Source organism: Parus major, chromosome 17 (genome assembly GCF_001522545.3).
Source record: "Parus major isolate Abel chromosome 17, Parus_major1.1, whole genome shotgun sequence".
Classification (NCBI taxonomy): Eukaryota; Metazoa; Chordata; class Aves; order Passeriformes; family Paridae; genus Parus; species Parus major.
This window is the reverse complement of record NC_031785.1, coordinates 3938332-3960277: the sequence shown is the minus strand read 5'-3', so window position 1 is coordinate 3960277 and position 21946 is coordinate 3938332. Positions and strand designations below refer to the sequence as shown.

Genomic DNA, 21946 nt, shown 5'->3' with positions numbered 1-21946 from the left:
CTGGGCTACCTGCCCAAGCACAGGACTGTCTCAAAGGCCATGATTGCTTACTGGACCAATTTTGCCAGGACTGGGTGAGTGATTCCCATTCCACATTTGGGGCTTGATGCAGCCCTTCAGGCTTCTGGTGTTGTCCAGTAAGTTGTCAGGATCATTCCCAAAATCATAGTGTTCCATGTCTGTATTTCTTATTCCTCAATCGTGATGTTCATACAGAAATTAAGTCCCTATGTGAAGCTGGGATGATGCCAGTGGGGATGGAAGGAGGAGACTGCAGGACATCAGCTCACTCCTGGCAGGCAGAATTCATATTGCTTATCCCACTGTCAGATTCTTTCCTCTCACTTAAAGCCTCACTTGAGCAGACAGGGTTCTTGCCAAAAACCTCACAACTGAGCTTCTGTGTCTCCTTTCCCGCAGTGATCCCAACAAAGGGCATTCAGATGTGCCCGTTTCCTGGCCAGCCTACACCAACAAGGCCAAATACTACCTGGATATCAACAACAAGTTGAACAAGAACTCAGTGAAGCAGGACCTGAGATCCCGCTTTGTGACCTTCTGGAACTCAGTCTATCTGAATCTGCCACAGGTTGCCAACATCTCCCAGTCAGAGTTAATGTTCTGAAGCTAAGAAAAGAAACAGCTTTTAGAGATCATTAAAGGCTTGCTTGTAACTGAGTGACTCTATTTCTCTGTGTTTGCTGTAACAGAGTTTTCTTGCTAATGTTGAGGTCAGGCAGGATGGAACATCCTGTGGGCAGTGTGTGCTCCCCTGTATTTGCAGCAAATTATATCTTCTCACTCACCTTCATATCCTTCATCTGCCACCTTTTGTGGGATTAAACATTGCTGAGATGAATGCTGAAGTTCTTAGGAAGCAAAAGCTTGCTTCAATGAGAGTTTACACCAGATTCCTTGCACAATATGAGAAACGTACAGGGTGCATACGAATATTTGCTCAGCTCAGGTTAATTTTCCTTCATTGTCCGGGCAGGACAGGAACACAACACCACACGGGGAAGGTGATTCTGCATCAGTTTATGGTCATAAGCTGAGCTGAGGAGGTCCGAGCAGAACAGGACGAGCTCAGGCCGCTCTCAGGCCTCGCCCTCCCCACAGGTCCCGCCGGGCCCGGCCGCGCCGCTGCCGCCCTCGGAACCGTCGTGCGGCGGAACCTTCGTGCCGCGGCCCTGGGGCGGCGCCGGGCGGGGGGAGCGGCGGGCAGTGATGGCGGCGGCGCGGCAGTGGGGCCCGCGGGGCTCGGCCGTGCTGGAGCTGCCCCGCACCCCGCGCTTGGTGTGCGTGGAGTACCCGGGGCTCGTCCGGGACGTCGGGGCCATGCTGCGGACGCTGGGAGGAGAGCAGGGGGTGTCGCGGGTGAGGGGCGGCGAGACCGGCCCTGGTGCTGGGCAAAGGCATGGGCGGCGGGAAGGGGCCGGGCTCTGTGGGAGTCGTTCCAGCCCAGCATATCCCCACGCAGGGCCCATGTGTGGTTTGGGGGTGATGTCGCTTCTGTGCTGTCCCCGAGAAGGGATTCAGGTGGTGTCCGGTAAAATCACGGAATCATAGAATGGTTTGGGTTGAAAGGAACCATAAAGTTCATTCAACTCCACCCTATTGTCATGGGCAGGGACTCCTTCCACTAGACCAGCTTGCTCCAATCTGTCCTTGGACACTTCCAGGGATGGAGCAGCCACAGCTTCTTTGGGCAACCTGTGCCAGGGTCTCCTCACCCTCACAGAAAAGAATTCCTTCCTAATATCCAGAATATTAATTTTTTTACTTTTTCCTGCTAGGCAGGATGGGAGTGGCTGGACACCCCTGTGATGTGGTGGTGGGGCAGGAATGATCCCCCGAGGCTGTGTGAGGGGCTGGCACAGGAGTGCAGGGCTGTGTGGGTGGGATGCTGACAGGGACTGTGCTCCCCTTGCTGACAGATCTATGCTGACCCTGCCAAAAGGCTGGAGCTGTATTTCCGCCCCAAGGACCCCTATTGCCACCCCGTGTGTGCCAACCGCTTCCCCACCTCCACCATGCTGCTCAGGGTCAGGAGGAGCACCAAGCAGAAGCAGCAGTTGGATGCTGAGGACCAAATCCAGCCAGAAGTCCAGTTTGAGATGGAGATTCTTGGGATTGTCAACACAGTTTACAAATTTCAAGGTAACCCTTGGGATTGTGTGCGTGTGGCTTAGAGATGGGTGTGTTTCATGGGACAGGGAAGTGTTTCCCCCCTAAACAGTTGAGGACTGGAAGGAAAATCTGGTGTCCTGTTGTTATGTCCTCCTTGCTGGATAAACCTTTGCATAAACTTGTTGGACTCCTGCTCCTGAAAGTTGAGTGTGAGAAATATTGTTGAATTCACAACAGACTTCACAATGGCTTAACTTTTGTTTCTTATAGGAATGTCTGACTTCCAGTACCTGGCAATGCACTCCAGCCCTGATGGCAAACAAACCTCCATGTATGACAAAGTCCTGATGCTCAAACCAGAGAAGGAAGAATTTTTCAATAGGGACTTACCTCTTTATATCCCACCACCCATCTTCTCACGTCTGGACACTCCTGTGGACTATTTTTATCGCCCAGATATACAGCACAGGTCAGTGCCTTTTCTCATGATACATTTTTCATGTACTTCACCCTTTCAATTTGCTGTCTTGTGTTGTTTTATCCCTCTTGATTTGGCACAACAGAGGCAAAAAACCGCCAGAAGCTGCCTGGCAGTGGTAACCTCAGCAAAATTCCACTTGAGGGTTTGCAGAATGAGGGGAGCTGGGGATGAGGTGAGGATGATGCCTCTCCCAGCTCACCTCACACAGTATGGGATACAGGACACAGCTCCTGCCTGCTTCCAAGGGGCTGGAACAAAGGCAGGGTTTCCTAGGATTGATGCCATGTGTTCCTGTGCCCTCCTGGCCCCAAGTGGCTTTGCCAGAAGAACAATCTGGGAGATCTCCCACAAGAAACATCTTTCATTTTCTCACTGTTGGCCTTCACTGGAACTTTTTTATAGGAAAAGAAATTTTAAGATGGAATGTGTGCCTGCAGTTCCCTCTTGCTTTGCCCCTGTCCCACTGAGTAGCTGCAGCAGCTCCAGGAGAGCAAATGCAGAAGGGTGAAGCCTTTAGGGTTCCAACACATTTCATACACATCAGTCCCAAGTGCTGGAGGCTTTTCTGCCAGACAGGGCAGAGCTCCTTTGTCAGTGTGCATGTAGTTTTGAATGGATATTTTAAAATTTTCTTTCTTCAGTGTTGCCATGAGAGTCTTTTACAAGTATGTGATCAAGGGAGGTTGGGCCAAAGTTAAACCAACCCATTGCTAACCCAGCTGAGTCCCTTTTGTCTTTCCCTGTTCCTTAGGGAGGGGTACAACAATCCCCAGGTGTCTGGTGAGAACCTGATTGGCCTCAGCAGGGCCCGGCGCCCACACAATGCCATCTTTGTCAACTTTGATGATGAAGAAATCCCAACTAAACCACTGGATGCTGCTGTACAGAACTGGAAGAAAGTGTGCACCAATCCTGTGGATAAAAAGGTGGAGGAAGAGCTGAGAAAGGTGTGTGCCTTACTCCTGATCTGAGCACTGTCCTGCAGCAAGCTGAGAAGGAAAAAGTCCATTTTTTCCCAGAAATTCTTGGTGATTGTAAGTGACTGATAGAAATGTGAGTAGATGCTACTGCCACTGCTCTGTTCATTTCAGTTCTGCAGGTCAACCTTTGAATCTGTGGCCAACTCACATTAAGCCCCTTTTTGTGCCACGAGTTCTCACATCACCACCCAATAGCTCATAGTGAGGGAAAGCTGTTCTGCCTTTGGTAACCCCTGCCTGCTGTTCTGTGGTTGTTTTGTTATTTCAGCTCTTTGAAGTGCGTCCTGTGTGGTCTCGGAATGCAGTGAAAGCCAATATCAGTGTCCATCCAGACAAGCTGAAGGTGCTGCTGCCATATTTGGCCTATTACATGGTGAGTGGTACATCTGTGAGCAAGAGAGCATCATCTGCCTCTTCCTGCTCCTTTGCCACTTCTGAGGTCCTGCCACAAAGTACCTGAGCTTTATTTAATGTAAAGAGACAGAGGGAAGTAAATGCTTTAGGACCAAAGTTGAAAGCAAGGAGGATTCAGTGGCTCTTGTCTCCTCCATAGGTTCTAATCACCTCTGCAGGCACTCCAAGTGACTGTTCACCTGTCAGTGCTAACAGAGTTTTTCCACACAAGGCTGTGACCTTGCAAGTTGGTTTATAAAAGCACACAAGTATTTGTGCTTTGATGCTTTGATTGCCATGTTTCAGTGTATAAATATTGGCATGGCAAGTGAGTAAAGAGCTGGTAAAACAAATATCTTTGGGCAATGAGGGAAAATATTAGAACTTTCCAAGGACCTCTGTACTGAAGGAAAGTGCAACACTGTGGTGCTTTTTTGTAACCATCTTCCTTCATGTCTTTGTGCAGTTAACAGGTCCTTGGAGAAGCTTATGGGTTAGGTTTGGGTATGACCCCAGAAAACACCCTGAAGCAAAGATTTATCAAGTGCTGGACTTCCGAATTCGCTGTGGAATGAAATATGGTAAAAGGGCCCATAGAGCTGCCCTCTCTGCTTTCTGGTTAATCCTGGTAGTATTTTTCTTTTTATGTGTTTTTCAAACTCTTTTGCCATATTTCTGCTCTGATGTACATGTCACCTTTTGAGCTCCTTGCTTCCTGTAGTTCTGTCTAAAACTTCTGTAATGCTTTCTTTCATAGTATGCAGTAGGTCTTTGCTCATTTGGCACATTCTAAACTCTTGACTTTCCTCCTGTGGGTGTAGCAGAGCATCCTCCTTCTCACTCAGAGGAGCCACCAAGCAGGAATGTGGGTGCTCACACAGCAGCTTTTCCTCAAGGACGTCAGCATTTCCTACAGGATGCTGGGTCTTAGACCTTGGGTCCCAGCTCTAATTTTTCAAAGGATATGTTGAGGAAAAGGGGTTTCTGATGCCATCTAATAAGTCCATGACAGAGCTGGCATCTACTCATTGACATCAGATCACATTTCCAGGTTAAAGGGTTTTGTTGATCTCTTCTCTCCACCCTGCTAAAGCCAGCATGTTCCAAACTCCAGCCTACCCTTCCCACACCAGTCCAGCCCTTGTGTTCCTGAGCTGGGGGTATTCTGCAGAGTGCTTGCCCTCGGTTCATTGCTGGATTTTGGTTTTCACCTCTAGGTTATGCTGCTACTGACATGCCTGTGAAAGCAAAACGCAGCACATACAACTACAGCCTGCCCATCACTGTCAAGAAACAAGGTATGCTGGGCCAGAAGGGCTGCCTGGCTCTTCTGCTTCTCTGTTTGCCCCATCCTGCTCACAGGTGGTGAAGGGTCTTCCTGTGTTCTAGCTGAGACAAAACTGGAGCTTGTTTTCTGGTTGTAATATTGCTGCTGTTAAGCCAGAGAAAAATCTGCTGGGAAGTGTTGTGGGAGTCTGGCTGAGCCACAATATCTGTTAGTAGGCAGGAGGGAGTTCTGCAAGCCACACTGGGAATTCAGAATTCACTGAGGTACAGAGAATGGGGGAGTTCTCTTTTCTATGTCAAAGGAGAGTAGAAAAGGTTAAAATTATGAACAAATGGACTCTGGAAAAAGCTGCCCAAGTCAGCACCTTTCCTGAGACTGTCCAGTAACACCTCTGAAAAATGAGCAAAGCATATGCTCTATTGCTGGTTGGTCTGGTTTTGTTGAATCAACTGAGAGAAGTCACAGTCCAATATGAAAGATGTCCCTAATTGTATCTTTGTTTTCTTGTCAGGAAGTCACACAGTCAGTGTTCATGACTTGAAACAGGGGCTGGGTTCAGCTGGTACATCTGGGGCAAAAAAGCCCCCCTCCAGCAGGTATAAGCTGAAGGTAAGCATGACTTTTTATACCAAAATCTTGAAATATCTCAGTGAAATAGGGATGCTTCCTGGTTTATCATTCATCAAGGGATGAGCTGTGAGTTGATGAGCTCAGGTATGCCTGGGAAGCTCCTAGTTGGAGATATGGCACTATGGAGCATCACCTGAGTGTATTTTGTTACATGCTGCAAGGTGGGATTGGTGCTTTCCACCCTAATGATAGATGTGAGGAGCATTTTGCTTCAGTTGATAAAACTGGAACTTCATGGGCAGCAAAATGCAAAATAATCACCTTGTCTTTAAGAGGTCATGCTGCAAAATCCAATAGAATAAATAAATGAGTCTTAGTCTTCATTTTTTTGTCAGAGTGATGCACTGGTAGGCAGTGACAGGCTGCAGAGCTGCAGGTTGGAGAGGTGAAGTGTGTTCTCTGCACAGCAGTGCTGGTGTGACAGTGTCTGCAGGGACATTTTGGGGGCATTCCTCGTTCAGCTTTATCTTCTGCTGCGAACAGATCTCTACATTAAAACTTCACTTGGAAGTACCTTGTTCTTGAATCAGCCCATTGGAAGTACTTTCAGTTATGCCAGAGTTGTCATGTTACACCATGAAATGCACACAAATCCTTTCCTTCTTTCCTCCTCTTAGGAATCCATCTACATTTTCCGAGAAGGAGCTTTACCCCCTTACCGACAGATGTTCTACCAGCTCTGTGACTTAAATGTGGAAAGGTACTGCACTCTGACAGCTGAGTCTTAGAGACAGATTTCAAAGCCTGTTGTTTATACCATGTCCATTCACTCCTCTTCCCCTGTGCAGGAACATCAGAGGTGTTTAGTTGCTCAATAAAAACAGAACAGTCTTTTCACACATGAACTTCCTTTCCCATCTGACAATTACCTGGATAACCAACCATGCTATTCCAGCTCAGTGAAGTGAAATGGAAATAAACCAATGTGTCTCATTTGAAACTCACTTCTGAGTGCAGAAGATGAACATTTCCTTCCCTTTTTGCCACTCTTTAGCCTGCAGAAGATCATCCATCGGAATGACGGCGCAGAGTCGGAATGCACAGAGCGGGATGGGTGGTGCCTTGCCAAGACAAGTGATGACCTGAGGGACAGCATGTCCCTGATGATAAAGCAGATCATCAGATCTACCAGACCTGGTAAGGATGCTTTGAACATGAGGATGTTCTAATTGGCACTGAGGCAGAAGTGTTCCTGCATCCTCTTTGTATTCTTTGGGATGTAGCTCATTCCAGTGTGGGAGCTGAGGCTGCTGGCCTGCAGTGGGAATGTGAGTTAGCATTAGGGATGGCTAGGAGTTAAGGTTTTCTATTTAATATTCCCAGTATCAACCCTTCAGCTTTTAAATGTCTTTTGCACAGTGATAATCAAGATCTTAATTTTGACTGATGTATCTGTTGGTGGCATTTTTACTTTTTATTGATATTATTCACCAAGAAGTGAGAAAATTATTTCTTCATGATGCTGGGCCAAAGCAATAATATCCCAGTGAACTGGGTCAGAATGAGGTAGGAGAGGAGGCACAGCACTACAGCTCTGCTGCTGTTCTGCTCTCCTTCCTAAAGTGTGGAGACAGATTGCTCTGGGCTTGGTCAGATTCTATTAAGATGTGCAATATTAGCTGTGCCCCTGAGGCTGCTGCCTTCCCCTCACATGTTCTGTGAACTCAACTGCAAATGCCCCCAGGTTGCACTGAGAGAGGCATCACAGCGTTGTTTTTTTTTTCTTCCCAATTAAAGCTCTTTTCTCAAATACAACAAGCAGTGAAGACGGCAAAGAACAGCTGGCATATGAGTCTGGAGAGGATGAGGATGATGAAGAGGAGGAGGAAGAAGACTTCAAGCCTTCTGATGGGAGTGAAAATGAAATGGAGACAGAAATGCTGGATTATATGTGAACTCAGTGAGCAGTGTGGCTGCTGTGGACAGGTCTCTGCTCTTGCTCCTTGAGAGAGCCAAGGGTTCAGGATCTGCGAAAGCAGAGCTTGTTCTAAGCTGATGATGTTCTTTCTTCACTGACTGCTGGTGGGCAGCATTCTGGATGTTTGGGAGCCACTGCCTGCATTGTCACAATTGCTGGCTGAGACTCTCCAGCAAGCTCAAGAAACTCTCAGGAGTGAGCCCAGCTGGTAACACACCAGAATGTGGGAGAAGCTGCATTCCCAAATCTCTCCATGTGTGGGAGGACTGCACTCTCTCCAGGTTGGTGGCCATGTGGAAAATAGGTGCCTGAGGATGTGCTGGGAGAAGCAGCAGTCCAGTGCTCCGGGAGTCCCTAAGGCAGGTTCTGCCCTTCTGCTTGTCCAGAGGGAATGAAAATACTGTGCCATGCCTTCAGCACTGAGCCTCGCTGGTCATCTTGGAAATAAAGCCCACAGGAAAATACACTTTCTGTCAGGGAGTAGTTCCCTTCCTGGAAATGTAGTGTTTGTTGTCCTCATTAGCTGGTGCACTTCTCAGGTCTGTTTTGACTTCCCCAGCTAGCAGTTAGCAAGGACTGAAGGCAGCTGGCAGAGCTTCAGGTGCATAAAGGTTGGCCACTGCCAGCTGCATTGTTCCCACCAAAAGAAAGTCCCCAAAATTAAAGAGCTACTGGCAGTTTCTGGATCTTGGGCATTCCCCAATGTGTTCTGAGCACGCCTGACAGCCAAGCTTTCCTTTTTAAAAGGAGTAAGACCGCCTCTTCTCCACTGAGGAGGCCCTACGCCTGTTACAGTTGCTTTTAAAGCTGTTACATGTAGCAAAAGTAGTAAACCCAACGAATTATAAGTGGGAAATGCAACACTTTCAGTTCACAGGTTCAAAGAATGAGATTCATTTCAAAATTGAATCGTAATCCCTCAGCCAAACAGTCTATTTTTCAAAGCAAATTTCAACCCACCACAGGGAACATAAAGTATGAACTCCCCCACAGTCACGTCCATCCCTCTTTCCTCCAGGAAATTTTGCTGGAATTTTGGGGAAGGAGGACAGGACAAGCCCTGCCTTGGGGCAGAAACATTTGGGTATCAGTATTTTATTGCAAAGACTAATTACATTGCTGTGTACAAGTCACACCGGGTAGTGTGCTCCTTCATTGAAGTGGTACAAAATACATACGGTACAGCCAGTCCCCACTGTGGCACCGGCAGGAGGGGAGGGGACAGTCCCAGGGCAGGCAGGCACAAAGCAGAGGGAACACCCTCCCAGGGGTGCTGGTGCCCAGGGTAAGTGGCTTTGGGCAGGGGGAGAGGCAGGAGGCTGCCCCTGCGTCAGGGAGCCAGGAGCTCCCATCATGTGCATCATGGGCAGCGTCAGCCGAGGGGCTGGAGGAGCTCTGTGCCAGCCACACTCACACCCAAGCAGCTTCTTCCCCACCAGGCCCAACCCCTGCCACCAGCCCCAGCCCCTGGAGTATGGCCCCTTGTCCTGGGGCTGGGGAAGGCACCACAACCACCCAGGAGCTCTGACGGATGGGAAATGGAAAAGATCTGGAATCAAGCTCTTAAAAAACAGAGATGGAGCCAGGAGCAACAAAAGGTCCCCCTTTGGTTAGTGTTTCCTACAATGATTAAAACAAGCATCTCTGCCCCTGCTGGAGCAATTAGTGGTACAGAATTTGGGAGGGTGGGGGCTGGCAGGGTCTGCACCCTATGAGCACAGCAGAGCAATGCTGCTGCTGCTGCCAGCATCCCTCCCAGCAGCCTTAAATACCAGGGGGGGCACAGGACAGGGACTGGGCTGCAGGGCAGGGGGAGGCTGGATTAGTAAAATGTACAAGTTTGCCTCTTCTATTTACAACCAATAAATACTGAAAAAAAAAAAAAAAATCAGTAAACTTTTTTGCTTTATACAAAAAAAGTCTCATTGCTGCTTCTCCCATGGTCAGTGTTTGAAAAAGTCCGGTTAAAGCCCAAGGTGAGTGGCACTTTCTGTGGGTCAGGCAGTGGCAGCTGGGGCACCTGGAGCACCCTGAGCTCTCTGGCCCCTTGCATGCCCACAGACCCAAAGTCTATTTACAGTTTCAGACAGAACTTTGCTCTCCTCCTCCTCAGGCTGGCAGAACTGGGGGCATGGCCTGAAGCTCCCCCTTGGCAGAAGAGACACTGGCATTTGATCTTTGGTGCAAGTTTGAACGTGGGCCAGCCCAGTCCAGCTGGAGGATGCGCTGGATCAGGAGAGGAGCAAGACCACACAGGCTTCCAGCTGGGGAGAGCACGAGGCACCCACTCCATCATGGTACGGCCACAGCCTCCTCTGCAGGGCTCAGCACTGGTGCAGGGCTGCATCCTTCCAGCTCACCTCCCAGCCCAGGGCAGCTGTGGCTTCTCCCAAGTAAAGGACAGGCAGAGCAGTGCAGTGGTGGCAATGCCAGTGATCCCAGGGAGGACAGACGTGGAGGTAACACTGGGAGAGCTGGGAAGGAGGCATGGCAGCCCCTCCCAGGCTGGTGGTGACTGCTGCTCTGCTCTGTCACGCAGCCCCTCTGCGAGTTACCGCTCCCCAGCTCCCTCAGACACAAGGCACCTACGGCAGAGGCGGGCTCCAGCTCTGGGCTGGCCGGGCTGGACAAGAGTCGCACTGTGGAAGGTTAAAAAACAAAACAAAAAAAAATAGACAAATCCCTCCCCCCAACCCCCACTGCCTTCCTGTGTAGGAAAAAAAGACCTGATTGGAATGGGGGCTTGTGCAGAGAGGGGCAGAGGCTGACACCAGTTGCCCAACTCTCAGCTCTGGGTGCAGAAGGGAGGTGCACGGCCGTTGCCCATGGGTGAGGGTCACTCCTCTGCCGTGCAGGGTGGCACAAGGACCAGTCACAGCCAAGCCCGGAGCAGCTACCCCCAAGGCCCCGTTGGTGATGGGTGGCAGTGGGGCTGAGGCTAGAAGATGCCCTTGGCAATCTTCAGGCCTTTCTGCTTCATTCTGGGCAGGGTGGAGCTGGAGCCGTGTTTGATCTTCACCCCCTTGGAGAAGCCCCGCTTCTTGAGCACAAAGTCATAGTTGGCGGCGGAGTTCATGGCGTAGAAGACATTGGCGTTGTCGGGGATCTTCAGCTCTGGAAGTGAACAAGGATGAGGGTCAGTCAGCTGCCCTTTCCTTGAGGGGGGACCAGAGCGGGGCCAAGGTTTGTCCCCAGGTGCTGGGACCCCTCTTGCTGTCACATCTCATTCCAGCTCCAGCCCAGTGCTGCAGTGGCCCCAGGAAAGCCCCCACACCCCAGCACACACACACCTCTCTCCTCTGAGATGATCTGGACAAGCTCATAGTCTTCAGGCCGGTCCCCGTCCAGGTTGTGTTTGGCCATGGCCTTGCGAATAACCACGGGGGTCTTGTCCTGGCTCGTCACCTGTGAGCACAGAGTGCTGTGAGCTCAGAACCCTGCTAAAGCCTCCCACTCCTCCCAAAATGTGCCATGCCCATATCCAGGCAGGACGAGCCACCCCTCTCTGGTGCCTCCCTGGGGATGTTACTAACCAGGATGCTCTTGTACATGTTGCCATTGTCCACAGCCAGGCTGACTCGGATGATGCAACAGTCGTCGACCTGCTGGTTGTAGAGGGGCAGCGAGAGTGAGGAGTAGCTGGAGATGCCGGAGACCGAACGCTTGTGTGTGCGGGAGGCTGTCACCGGCGTGGAGGAGACAGAAGAGGAGGAGGCACTGCTGGAGCCTGAGCCGATGCCTGACGTGTCCAGGGAAGAGAGGGAGGTGGATTCCCAGAACTGGAGGGCAGGGAGGAGAGGGGATGCGGAGGACACAGTGGGTTTAGCTTCTCCATCGGCCACAGACGGGGCGTACCAGCGCTGGGGGAGGGAGGCCAGAGGGATCTCACTGACCTGTGACAATGGGGGACCGACACAGCTACAGCCACCAGAGGCACGAGAGCCTTGCCACGCTGCCGGAGCAGACAGTGGCGTCCCGAGCAGCCCCCGGGCCCCCTGCCTGCTCCTCCCAGCCCCAGCGCCAAGGCAGAGGTGGGACAGCCCCCACACGATGGCCACACCGGCTCTGGGACCCCTGTGCCCTGCGAGCTGCCACGTACCTTCTTCTCCTGGCAGTCAGGGGACTCGGGGATGAAGCTGATGTTGATCTCCTCCACATCGGAGCTGCTGGAGCCAGCAGAGGTGACGCTCACCGAGTCGGTGGCGTCCCCGCTGCACAGGTACTGCCCACACTTGAGCTGGTCGAAGGATTTTGAGTGGGAGCTGCTGCTGGCACAGGGCTCAGTGCTTGGTGGCTGCCGGCTGCCAGAAGAGAGGTGGGGCAGGTGAGAAGGGAGCAGCGTGCTTTTGGCTGGCAGGACAGCGGCCATGCCCACCTGGTGCCCTGCAGTGCCCAGCCAGAGATGCCCCACGCTGGACCCCACCTCCCACCAGGGACTCACTCGCTCCATCTCTTGATGATGCCGGTGTTTTTCTTGGCCTTCAGCGTGTTGCTGGCTGACTCTGACAGTGGCTCAATCTCACAGGACAGCCCATAGCTGGGAGGGGAAAGAGAAGGGTTTTAGCTCCACCAAGTGTGAGGGAGACAGAGCAGAGAGGAGAGCACAGCACAGCTGCTGCTGTCAGAGGAAATGAGTGGTGGGACCTCCCAAGACACCAGCACAGCCCCAGACCCCTCTCACTCACCTCTCGGCCTCGCTGAGCCGCTCCAGGCTGTGGAACCACTCCACAAACTGGTCCTCCTGTGTGAAGCTGTAGTTGTTGCAGGCTGACTGGAGCAGCTTGATCTGCGCGATAACTTCGAACTCCTGCAGTAAATGGAAGCCGTGAGACCACAATCCCATCCCCCAAAACTGAAGAACACAAGGTTAAAAAAGGAGAGGGATCAAGCCCAAAGTGACTAGCACAGCCTGGGATTACACCAGGTCAGCCCTGCTGTGCAGCTGCCAGGGCAAAGCTCTCACCTTCCTTCTCTTCTCAAAGTTTATCAGCCCACTCTGGAAAAAAAAAAGAGATGAAGGTCAGTATGGAGCAGGAAGAAGAATATTTCTCCCACACCTGTCTGTCTCTGTCTTGCTGCCACTGCAGTGTGAGTAACCCTGCTGAGAAAAAGTAGCCCATTTCCTTGGGAAAGAGGTGGATGGGCAGTGTGGGATATGGGATGTGGTGTGGGATACAGGATGTGCAGTGTGGGATACAGGACACGTGTGGGACCAGCCTTCCTTTTATCAGCTGAGGCTCTGGGAGGAAGGGGAGGACAGGGAGGGACTACATACATCCAGGAAATCCTTCATGGCCGTGTCCAGCATCACCAGGTCTGTGAGGAATGTGCCAAGGTAGGGAATGGTGCCCTGCATCACACCCTGTGGGGACAGAAGGGACAGTGGGGTCAGCAGAGCTGGGACCAGCCTGGGCAGCTACTGGGGACAGGGCACAGGGACAGCCCTGCCAGACTCACCATCTCTCGCTGCTGCTGCTGCCGCTTCTGAGCCCTCTTTGGGTTGATCTCCAAGGTGGCAAATTTGGATGTGCCCTCCTGGATGGTGGGGAGAGGTGGGATCAGCACAGGTGGGAAACGGCAGTAATACCTATTAACTAAAATTCACACCCATTCTCATTTATATAACTTTCACTGTAGGAAAGAGGAGGAAATCAAAGCTTTTTCATGGCTCAGAGAAAAGAACCTTAGTGAATAGGAACTGCTGCTCTCATTTCTGTATAGATGCCTCCTTAATGGGATGTTTTGTTCCCTTTTGCATTTTGTTTCCACTCAGTCCCTTAACCAGGGCTAGGCTGGGATCTGTGGAGAAGCTCCACATGGAATAAAAACATTTTTGCTGCAGCCTTTCACCAACTCCACCACTCCACCTGGAATCAAGAGGACTTTGCACTGGATTGTTAACGTGCAGCTGCCCCTGGGGAGAAGCTGTCACCTGGTGTTTTGGATCCCATCCCAGTGCTTATCTGTTCCCTGAATTGTTCTGCCAGTTCCAGGTAATATGTTTTGGGTGAAGAAACAGAAATCCCAGTCTTGGTATGAAAGCCCTGCCTGCTCCCCAGACTGAGCACACCCTGCCTGCAACTCCAGCAGCTCAGCCAGGGCTTTATCCCTGTGACTGGAACACCATGGAAACCTGAGCTGCCTGCCAGGAACAGGGCAGTGCAGGTCCTCCTTCCCCCTACCTTGATGAGGAGCTCCCGGCTCAGTGAGTGATTGTTCTCATCGGAGAAGATCCCTGAGAGCTCGTGAAATGTGCGGAAGCTCTCCCTGCGCAGGGGGAAACAAGGGGAAAAGTCAGCAGTGCTGTCATGGTGGGGTTTTCTCCTTGGGCTCTCTCCTGCTCGCCCAAATGACCCCAGTTATACTCAGCTCCAGCTGGACCTTGCTGTTTTGGAGCTATTCCAAGGTGTTTCCTATGGAAGGGTGAGCTGATGATGCTTTTAACTTTTACTTTCTCACCCTCCATAGGTCCCTGACAGCTTACACCAGTCCCTGAGTTTTGGGCAGCTCCAGGAGGTGATTCTGGAGCTGAGGTGATCCCATTTACACATTCAAGGGCCACAGCACATTCTTCCCCCTGGAACCAGCCCCGCAGGAGCTCCTTACCGCAGGACCTCGTCCCAGGTTTTCTTCAGCCGGTGCACAGCGTTGCACTGCAGGGCCGAGAGGATGGCTCGGAGGGAGGAAAAGTTCTTCAGGATGCGGCACTCCTGAGGGCAGACAGGGAGATAACAGGATTTGGGTTAAAAAAAGCTGGAGGATCTGGTATTCCAGCACAGCAAAAGCTCATCCCTTGGGTGGAGGTAGGAGGTGAGCTGTCCTACCCGAGCCACTTCGATCCAGTGCTCCACCACCTTGGCCCTCTGCTGTGGCTTCAGGGACCTGTCCCCGAGACAGGTGGCAATGACACAGTTGGCCACACTGTTGAACTGGGAGACCGTGGCACGGATGGTGGGGGCCAGGTGTTCTTTGCCCTTCTTGTCCCTCTGGGACCAGATGCAGCCCAGGCAGTGGTAAGGCACCACTTTCTTGAACAACTCCTGTAAGATAAAGAGATGGAGAAGGGCTTCTTTGTGTTCTCTGGGGAGAGAACAGGCCAAGGAGGAAAAAGGGATGGGAAGAGCCAGGGCTGTGCCCAGAGCACCACTGACTACTCACAGCATCCATCAGTGTGAACTGCTCTGCAACCATCTCTGGGGAGAAGGAGAGGAAATCTGGCTTCCCATCCCCAACTCCATTCTCTTCCACCAGCTGGAAGGTGCAGCTGCTATGGTCCACAGCTGCAGGAGACAAGGGTGAGGCTGAGCACTGCAGTGCCCACACCACCTCCCACCAGCCCCCTGCAGACACTTCCTGGGCTCTTAACTCCCATCTGGCTTGACACCTCCAGCAAGAAGGCTCACGTAAAAGGATAGTCATTTTAAACCTGGGTGCAAGTGTCTACAGAGGATTAAAGTTAGATTAGCTAATCTATTTAGAAACCCCACTCCTGCTGCAGTTGGATTGGCTTCCCAGAGTACCTTCATGTAAACAGAGTTCACGGGTGTTCTGCCACGTGGCTCAAGTTTTGGAGACCCTCAATTCCAACCAGCAGCAATTCCCTCCGCCTGCAGCCCCAAATGACCCCTACAAGCCAGGGGAGGACCCCACCTTCTGCCTCTGCCTCGTTCTGCTCTTGCTGCTGGAACTGGGCCAGCAGGATGCGGGCTCGGCGCTCCAGGTCAGAGCCAGGGATGTTGTGGCGCACGTAGGAGATGAGCTGCTTGAGGCAGGCGAAGTCGGGGGGCTTGCGGAAATCCTCCGAGTACTGGTCCAGCCAGGCCCCCAGGATGGAGGAGATGGTGCTGCAGGAAGGGGGAAAACACAAAGGGGCAAAGAGAATCAATGCCAGGAGAAACCTGTGTGCATGCCCACAAGCCCAGGAACAGCACTGGGATGACACAGCCCTCCCACAGAACTGCCACCAGAGCCACCACAGCACAGGCACACTTACTTCTTCAGCTCCATCCTCTCGTCCACAGTGTGCCTGGCGTGGTCCCCGTTCGCCTGCACGTGGAGTTTGCCATACCTGGTGGGGCAGAGGGGAGGCAGTGAGCACCCTGCACTCAGCTGCCTCTCAGAGCAGCCTCTTCTCCCTCCACATCACCCCCAGCTCTGCCAAGGGGTCAGGATGAACCTGCTACGCAATGTTCTGCTCCCCTCCCCTCCCACAACCTCCCCGTTACAGGAAGAGGCAAGCAGCCAGCACTGGCCACCTCACTCCAGCTTTCCAGGAAGTTGTGTCCTCCCTGTCCCAAAACCTTCATGCTGATGGAGCTGGGAAAAGCCACCAAACCTCCCAAGGTGCTGCAGCAGAAGATGCTGGGGCTCTCCTGGCCACCCCCAGCTGTGCCTGGGGCTCAGGGCAGCCTCACCTGTTAAGCAGCAGGTCCAGCACTTGTTTGGTGGTGGCAAAGGCCCGGTAGGTGCACAGGAAGATGGTGACATAGGTGGAATCATTGCCCTTGAAGGCTGATACCAGGTACTCCACCAGCTTCTCCAAGGTCCCGGCTTTTATCGTCCGCACCTTACACGTCTCGTAGAGGTTTAAGGCCGACTCATTCTCAAACTGCCAGGACAGGAGCAGAAGTCAGTGGGCTGGGTGAAGACAGACACCAACAAGTGCAAAGTGCTCCCAGCAGCTTCACAAGCTCAGGTCTAGGCTGGGATCCCCACAGTGCCTGAGGCTCTCCTAACTGGGAGCTGAGTCTCCTCAGACAGCAAACACCAGCAACCCAGCTGAGAAGACCTGAACACGTGGGAAACCCCAGGAAAGGCCTCAGGGTTGCCAAAATCTGGATACAAATCAGAGTGGCCCTGTTTTTCAAAATGAGGCTGCAGATTGTTTCACCTGTGCACCTTGGCAGCAGAGGCCAACAGGTGCTCCCACTCCCTGCTCCCAAATAAATGCATGATTCCCACGGCAGGGAAACATCTGAACCCTCCCCTGTGGCAGGAGGAGCCCCCAGCTTACCCCCAGCCAGCGCTGCCCTTTGTTTGCTGTGTGATGGAGCTGCACTTTCCGGAGGGATATGCTGTAGATCACACCATCCTCCAGCTCTTCTCCGATCTCCTGTGTGGAGCTCTGCATGGAAAGACAAGATACACCATGAGATAAGGACAGCAAAGCATGGCACAGATGCTTTTGTGGCTCCTAGGAGGGATCCCAGCAAGCCAAAGGCAGCAGCTGGCTGGCAGTCAGTCTCTCTCATCTGCTCAGAAATGCAAACCAGGTGACACCAGTGTGTCTGGCCAGCTGAGCCTGCCCACAGTGGAGCCAGGACTTTGGGAAGCTGCTCTTGGTCTGTGCCACGTCCCCTGGCTCCATGTCTCTGCCCTTCAGCAAAGCCAGGCTGTGCCAGTGCAAGGTGGGACCCCTCACAAGGCAGGGAAAGAGACAGTGACAGCACAGCCCAGTGCCCAGCCCTGCCTGCTCCCCTTGCCAAGCCTCTGCCTTTCCCATGAGGTGACACTGGCTCCTGGTCTGAGCAGACTCTCAGTGATCTGTCCCTGCAGGAACCAGGTGCACTTCCCTAAGAAATAATCACAGTCAAACTGAGCTGCCCACCAGCTCTGGCAGCGCTGGCCATGGCACGAGGCAGAAACCCCAGAGATCTGCACCAGGGTGGGACCAGGCACAGCCAGGACTGGTCTGGGCAGAGGGTTCAGGTACCTCTGGGTGACAGGCACACAGCTAAGAGGCTCCCATTTCTGCTCTGGAGGATGGAGAGCACCCAAAATTTGGTGAGGAAAGGGGTGATGCTTCTCAAGGCAGGTCTGCAGGCACACGCCTCCCACAGCACCACATGCCAGCACGGGCTCAGCAGCAGCTCCAGCCCCACAAAGACAGTTTGGGTTCTTCCCTCCTCCTCCTCTCTAACAATGCTCTGCTGAGTCAGTGCCTCCCTTAAGAAGATTTATCCAGATCCTTTTAAACGCTGCAGGGATCTCCCCCGCCCTCCATCCCCCTCACCAAATGGCAGGACATGGACAAACACACACACACACCAAAACCCACAGCTCAGCAGATGGAGAAAATGCCTGAAAGCAGTCAGCTGGTTAGAAGGGAGGTGACCATCGCTGGGACACAGGGCTGTGGGGACAAACGTCTCCTGCCAGAGACAACCCTCAGCTTTCCCTGCCACTGCCCCTCTAAGAGCCCTGAGCACCACCAACAACACAGTGATCACTGAGCAAGAAAATGCCATGAAAAGGCTTAGGATGGATGAAGTGAATGCTGCTCCCTGCAAAAAATCCTCCTCCAAACTGCCCCCTGTGAACATGGGGACAGCCACACCCCAGAAACAGGAGCAGAACATGACCACACAACCCTGAGCTGACGGATCCAACGCGCACCCAAAAGCTCTTTGAGCACCCTCTCTCACACCACCACGGTGGTCACTGCTGTTACCACTGCTCAAGACATGGGCTTGTTAATCACAAGGAATCAAGGCAGGGAAGTACAGCCAGCTCAAAGACTGAGAGGAAGCTTGGAAAAAGCCTCTCATTCATGGTTGTAATGAATGAGGGCAGAGAATCCCCCTGGGCAGGGTTACTGACTTTTTCACTTTTTGCTGAACCTGCTTTTCTCACTTCATGCCAGACTACAGAGAGGTTTGGTTTGCTGAAGTTCAAGGAGTTGTGAGGCTCTGCTGTGAACATCAGGAGCCTTTCCCAGGGTTCACTGGCTTCCAGACCAACCCTGAGAGCCCCTGCATGAGGCAGCAGACACCAAATGTCCTTCCTGGCACCTGCGTCTGTCCCTCTCTTGTTCTGTGCTCTGGGATAAATTATGGCACAACCTTGGGAGAGGGCTGCCAGCACAGCTAAAGCTTTGTGTCCACTCTGGATCAACCATCTACACTGACACCACCTAACCAAGTTGGCCAAGTTATATTTCTTCCACCTTTAAATGCTGTTTCCAAAACAAAACAAAACAAAAAAACCAAACACAAAACAAAAACCCAAACAAACAAACAAAAACAAACCAATCAAAAAAAAACAAAAAACCCCAAGCCATGGAAATGCTCCCCAATTTGTCTTGGGCTCTTTCCCAGCCTTTATCACCCAACCTGCATGTCAGCCCCTACCCCTGTGTACCTCCCATTTAAGCTAAGAGGAAAGCTCTGGGTCCAGCAGGACCAGAGCCCTGTACAGTCTAACACAGAAAAGAGATTTGGCTGGGCAGTTGTAAACCCCAGACAAAAATATCAAGAAAAATCAGATGCTTGCTGACATGCAATTAAATTCATAAATTAAATCATATGGGAGGAAGAAACCACCTCAGGATCAACCCATGAATCATTGGCAGCTGCTGTGCAACTACAGTGGAAAGTATTGCCACAACTCTGCAGAGTTTTCACTCTGCATTTCATGTCACGTGCAGGGGATACACCCCCATTCTGATGTGCATAAAAGCAAATTTCATTTCCTTCCCGTATCCAAGACTGTCAGATTAATTCATTTTTTTCCTTGCTGACTCGTGCGATATCCCCCAAAGTTCCCCCTTTGCAAGCCACACACGAAGGCCGTGGCTTCCCAGCGGTCTGCAGGCTCCTGCCAAGAGCCAGGAGAGCTGCTACACTGGGACATTCTAAAATTTGGCTATTTATATTCTGTGTGAGCTTCCTCTTTCCTACGGCTTCTCCTCCGAGATGCTGATTGTGCATTCCGCGCGTGTTGGTTAAAAACCAAGCAAGCAAAAGAGCGGCAGCAGGATGGAGCCAGAGGAGTCTCACTCCAACATCTGCACCAGCACACGTTTCTCCCCTCCCACATGAGAAGAAGTGGGAGCAGGGCAGGGAGAGACTCAAAACCTTGACCTGTGGCTTATGTTTGTGCTGGCCACCCAGAATCCTGCACTCACACCAGGATTTCCAGCGAGTCCAAACAAAGCTGAATGCCTTCAAAATGGTCTCTGAAGAGACAGATGAGTGCTGGTAAATATTGCAACAGACACTGCTCCCCACTGCCTGCCCTGCACATCTGCTGGAATTTTCTGCCCTTCTGAAGAAGGAAATATGAGTCAGGCTCAGCCAGCACACAAACCCTCCTCCACCTCATCCTGAGGCTGAGACACAGGTGAACAGCCCCTTCTGTTGGCATAAGGGAAGAATCCAACAGGCCCAGGCAGTGCTTTAAACATCTGCAACAAGATTTGATGGTTATGGCATCTGCACCTTCCACCAAACTCATACAGGTGGGACCCAGCAGCCCAGAAAGTGAGATCCAACACATTTCAAGACGGGCACCAAGAAAAGGGAAAACACAGAGAAATGAGGGTTTGGTTTGATTTCTCCAGCTCAGTGTGCAATCCTGGTCCTCTCTGCACATCAGGAAAAGGGCCTCTGGCTGGAGGGATACAGGGAAAAGCCACATGTTTAACTCTCCCCAGTTGTGCAGAGCAGGGGCTTTTGCAGAAGCAGCCGTGAGTGAACTCTGCAGGAGTTCATCCCCTGAAATATGAAACGGGAGGTCTGCACCAGATGGCTGCCCTGGGCCTGGGGACTGCCTCTTCCAATGGCAGCCAGCCCTGAAGCTCCCACTGATGGTTCAAAGCTTTTGTGACTACACCAGGGAGGAATTTCTGCTCCATGCAGTAAACTCTGCAGCTCTCTGGTGAATGTTCTTGTACTTGGCGTGGTGTCAAACCCCACGTCTTCACACTGAGGATTAATAAGGAGCTCTAAGATGCAGCCAAGGTTCGTGAGCCTGGAGGAAGGGTGTGAGGGACCCTGAGAGCAGCAGCAGGGACTCTGCCTTCAGCTCTTCCCAGCAGATGAAAGGAGGGGAAAATGAAAAAGCCAAACAGCAAAGCAAAACATTGGCTGGGGCTCTGCATTTTGGAAAGGGTTTGAGCTCAGTCACAAAGGTGGTTTTGGTAAGACAGGAGCAAAGTGCAGGATTAAGTGTGAGCATGGCAGCATCCCCACACTTACACACAGACAATTACCCAACAATTACCAGGTCTTAAGAGCTCTGGTCCCACGTGCCCCGGGTTAGCACACTGGCCTCCAAAGGCAAGAAAATAATGAACTGTTAGTGGAAAAAGGTATTAATTTCAGCACACGTGGAGGAGGCACAACTGCTTAAAGTGCTTTTGCTGATGCTCTCTGGACCACAGCTGGTTTAACAATCAAGATATTTGTGTTACTCTGCTCTCTTTTCAGTTGAGTTACACAAAATGCCTGCTCTACACACAGGTACAGAGCAGCACCCAGAGTATTTCTGCACCATGATTTCAAAGGGCTGCTGCTACCAGCTGCAAGCTTCCCCCTGCCCATGGGAAGCCAGGAATGTGTGTCTGTTGGGAATTAACATTCCCACTGGATAATGAGACAAGCAAAGGCAGAGGTGAGCCTCAGAGACATCACCAGGGGTTTCCCATTGAAGCTCCACGCTTGCACAAGCGCAAGAGAACTCGATGAAAGGTGGTAAAGCCAGAAACAGCAAGTGGGAGTTTGCTTTTCTTTACAATCCCCCACCCCTTCTCAGAATAATCCCTTCCCACTAGCAGCAGGAAATGGGCCTTCCCAGAAACGAAAGAAAGCGGCTCCAGCACAGCCCGTGTTCCTCGTGGCTGACACCAACTTTCATTTCAGCCTCGGGAGCAAACCCTGAACCCCTGCAAGGAACAGCAGTGACTTTGGGACCTTTTATGCAAACCCGAGTGTATGACATTATGTAAAAAGGAAACAGGAAAAAAGTCACCCCCGGGTTGTGAAAGGAAAACAAGCTCAGTTCTGTGAGCCGAAGATAAAGACGGCGAAAGCAGAAGCACCCTCTGTCCTACACGTCCAAAATAAGCACATGCAGCACAACCCTCTTCCCCATGGGGACTTCCAGGCAAAAAGCCCTGTGGTGGCTGCTCCCCCACAGCTCTGCCTCGAGAGATCATCCACTCCTGGCACTCACAGCTTCCTTCCCCTGGCTGTGCTCAGGAAGGCTTCAAGGACTACCCAAAGTGGTGAGGAAGCTGACAAACATCCCCTGTTTCAGGGGAAGGAAAGGTGCCCACGCTGCTAACTCACAGCATGTCCTTTGGAACAGCAGCCCCACTGAGGGCAGGAGCACTTTAGCTCCAAAAT

At 51.9% G+C, this 21946-nt stretch overlaps 3 protein-coding genes across 8 annotated transcripts in view; 2 read left to right on the top strand and 1 right to left on the bottom strand.

Annotated features, from left to right (window-relative positions):
- The window catches only part of CEL (carboxyl ester lipase), a 2734-nt gene extending 2056 nt beyond the window's left edge, over nt 1-678 (top strand). The window contains exons 3-4 of the mRNA XM_033518539.1: nt 1-74; nt 421-678. Of these exons, the coding sequence (XP_033374430.1) occupies nt 1-74; nt 421-625 (279 nt within the window). The 3' untranslated portion in view covers nt 626-678. The remainder of the gene's footprint in view (nt 75-420) is intronic.
- A 520-nt stretch (nt 679-1198) lies between these two features.
- GTF3C5 (general transcription factor IIIC subunit 5) lies at nt 1199-8506 on the top strand. The gene is made up of 11 exons (XM_015644740.2): nt 1199-1377; nt 1938-2160; nt 2401-2599; nt 3363-3558; nt 3860-3964; nt 4451-4565; nt 5202-5282; nt 5784-5881; nt 6520-6602; nt 6897-7039; nt 7640-8506. Exons 1-11 carry the CDS (start codon nt 1228-1230, stop codon nt 7795-7797), a joined length of 1551 nt encoding a protein of 516 aa, XP_015500226.1. The 5' UTR covers nt 1199-1227; the 3' UTR covers nt 7798-8506.
- Nucleotides 8507-8899: 393 nt separating this feature from the next.
- RALGDS (ral guanine nucleotide dissociation stimulator) overlaps nt 8900-21946 on the bottom strand; it is a 60100-nt gene continuing 47053 nt past the window's right edge. For 2 of the 6 annotated variants that reach the window (XM_015644739.3, XM_015644737.3), the window contains exons 2-18: nt 16834-16944; nt 16235-16428; nt 15814-15888; nt 15471-15664; nt 14979-15100; nt 14645-14860; nt 14427-14530; nt 14003-14087; nt 13278-13355; nt 13096-13182; nt 12784-12816; nt 12506-12627; nt 12262-12357; nt 11920-12121; nt 11354-11713; nt 11111-11225; nt 10759-10934 (exon numbers count right to left, since the gene is read on the bottom strand). In XM_015644739.3, coding sequence (XP_015500225.1) covers nt 10759-10934; nt 11111-11225; nt 11354-11713; nt 11920-12121; nt 12262-12357; nt 12506-12627; nt 12784-12816; nt 13096-13182; nt 13278-13355; nt 14003-14087; nt 14427-14530; nt 14645-14860; nt 14979-15100; nt 15471-15664; nt 15814-15888; nt 16235-16428; nt 16834-16944 — 2370 coding nt within the window. Of the gene's footprint in view, nt 10935-11110; nt 11226-11353; nt 11714-11919; nt 12122-12261; nt 12358-12505; nt 12628-12783; nt 12817-13095; nt 13183-13277; nt 13356-14002; nt 14088-14426; nt 14531-14644; nt 14861-14978; nt 15101-15470; nt 15665-15813; nt 15889-16234; nt 16429-16833; nt 16945-21946 lie in introns of all 6 variants that reach the window. The other 4 variants (XM_015644735.3, XM_015644736.3, XM_019008435.2 and 1 more) reach the window with 4 other exon arrangements.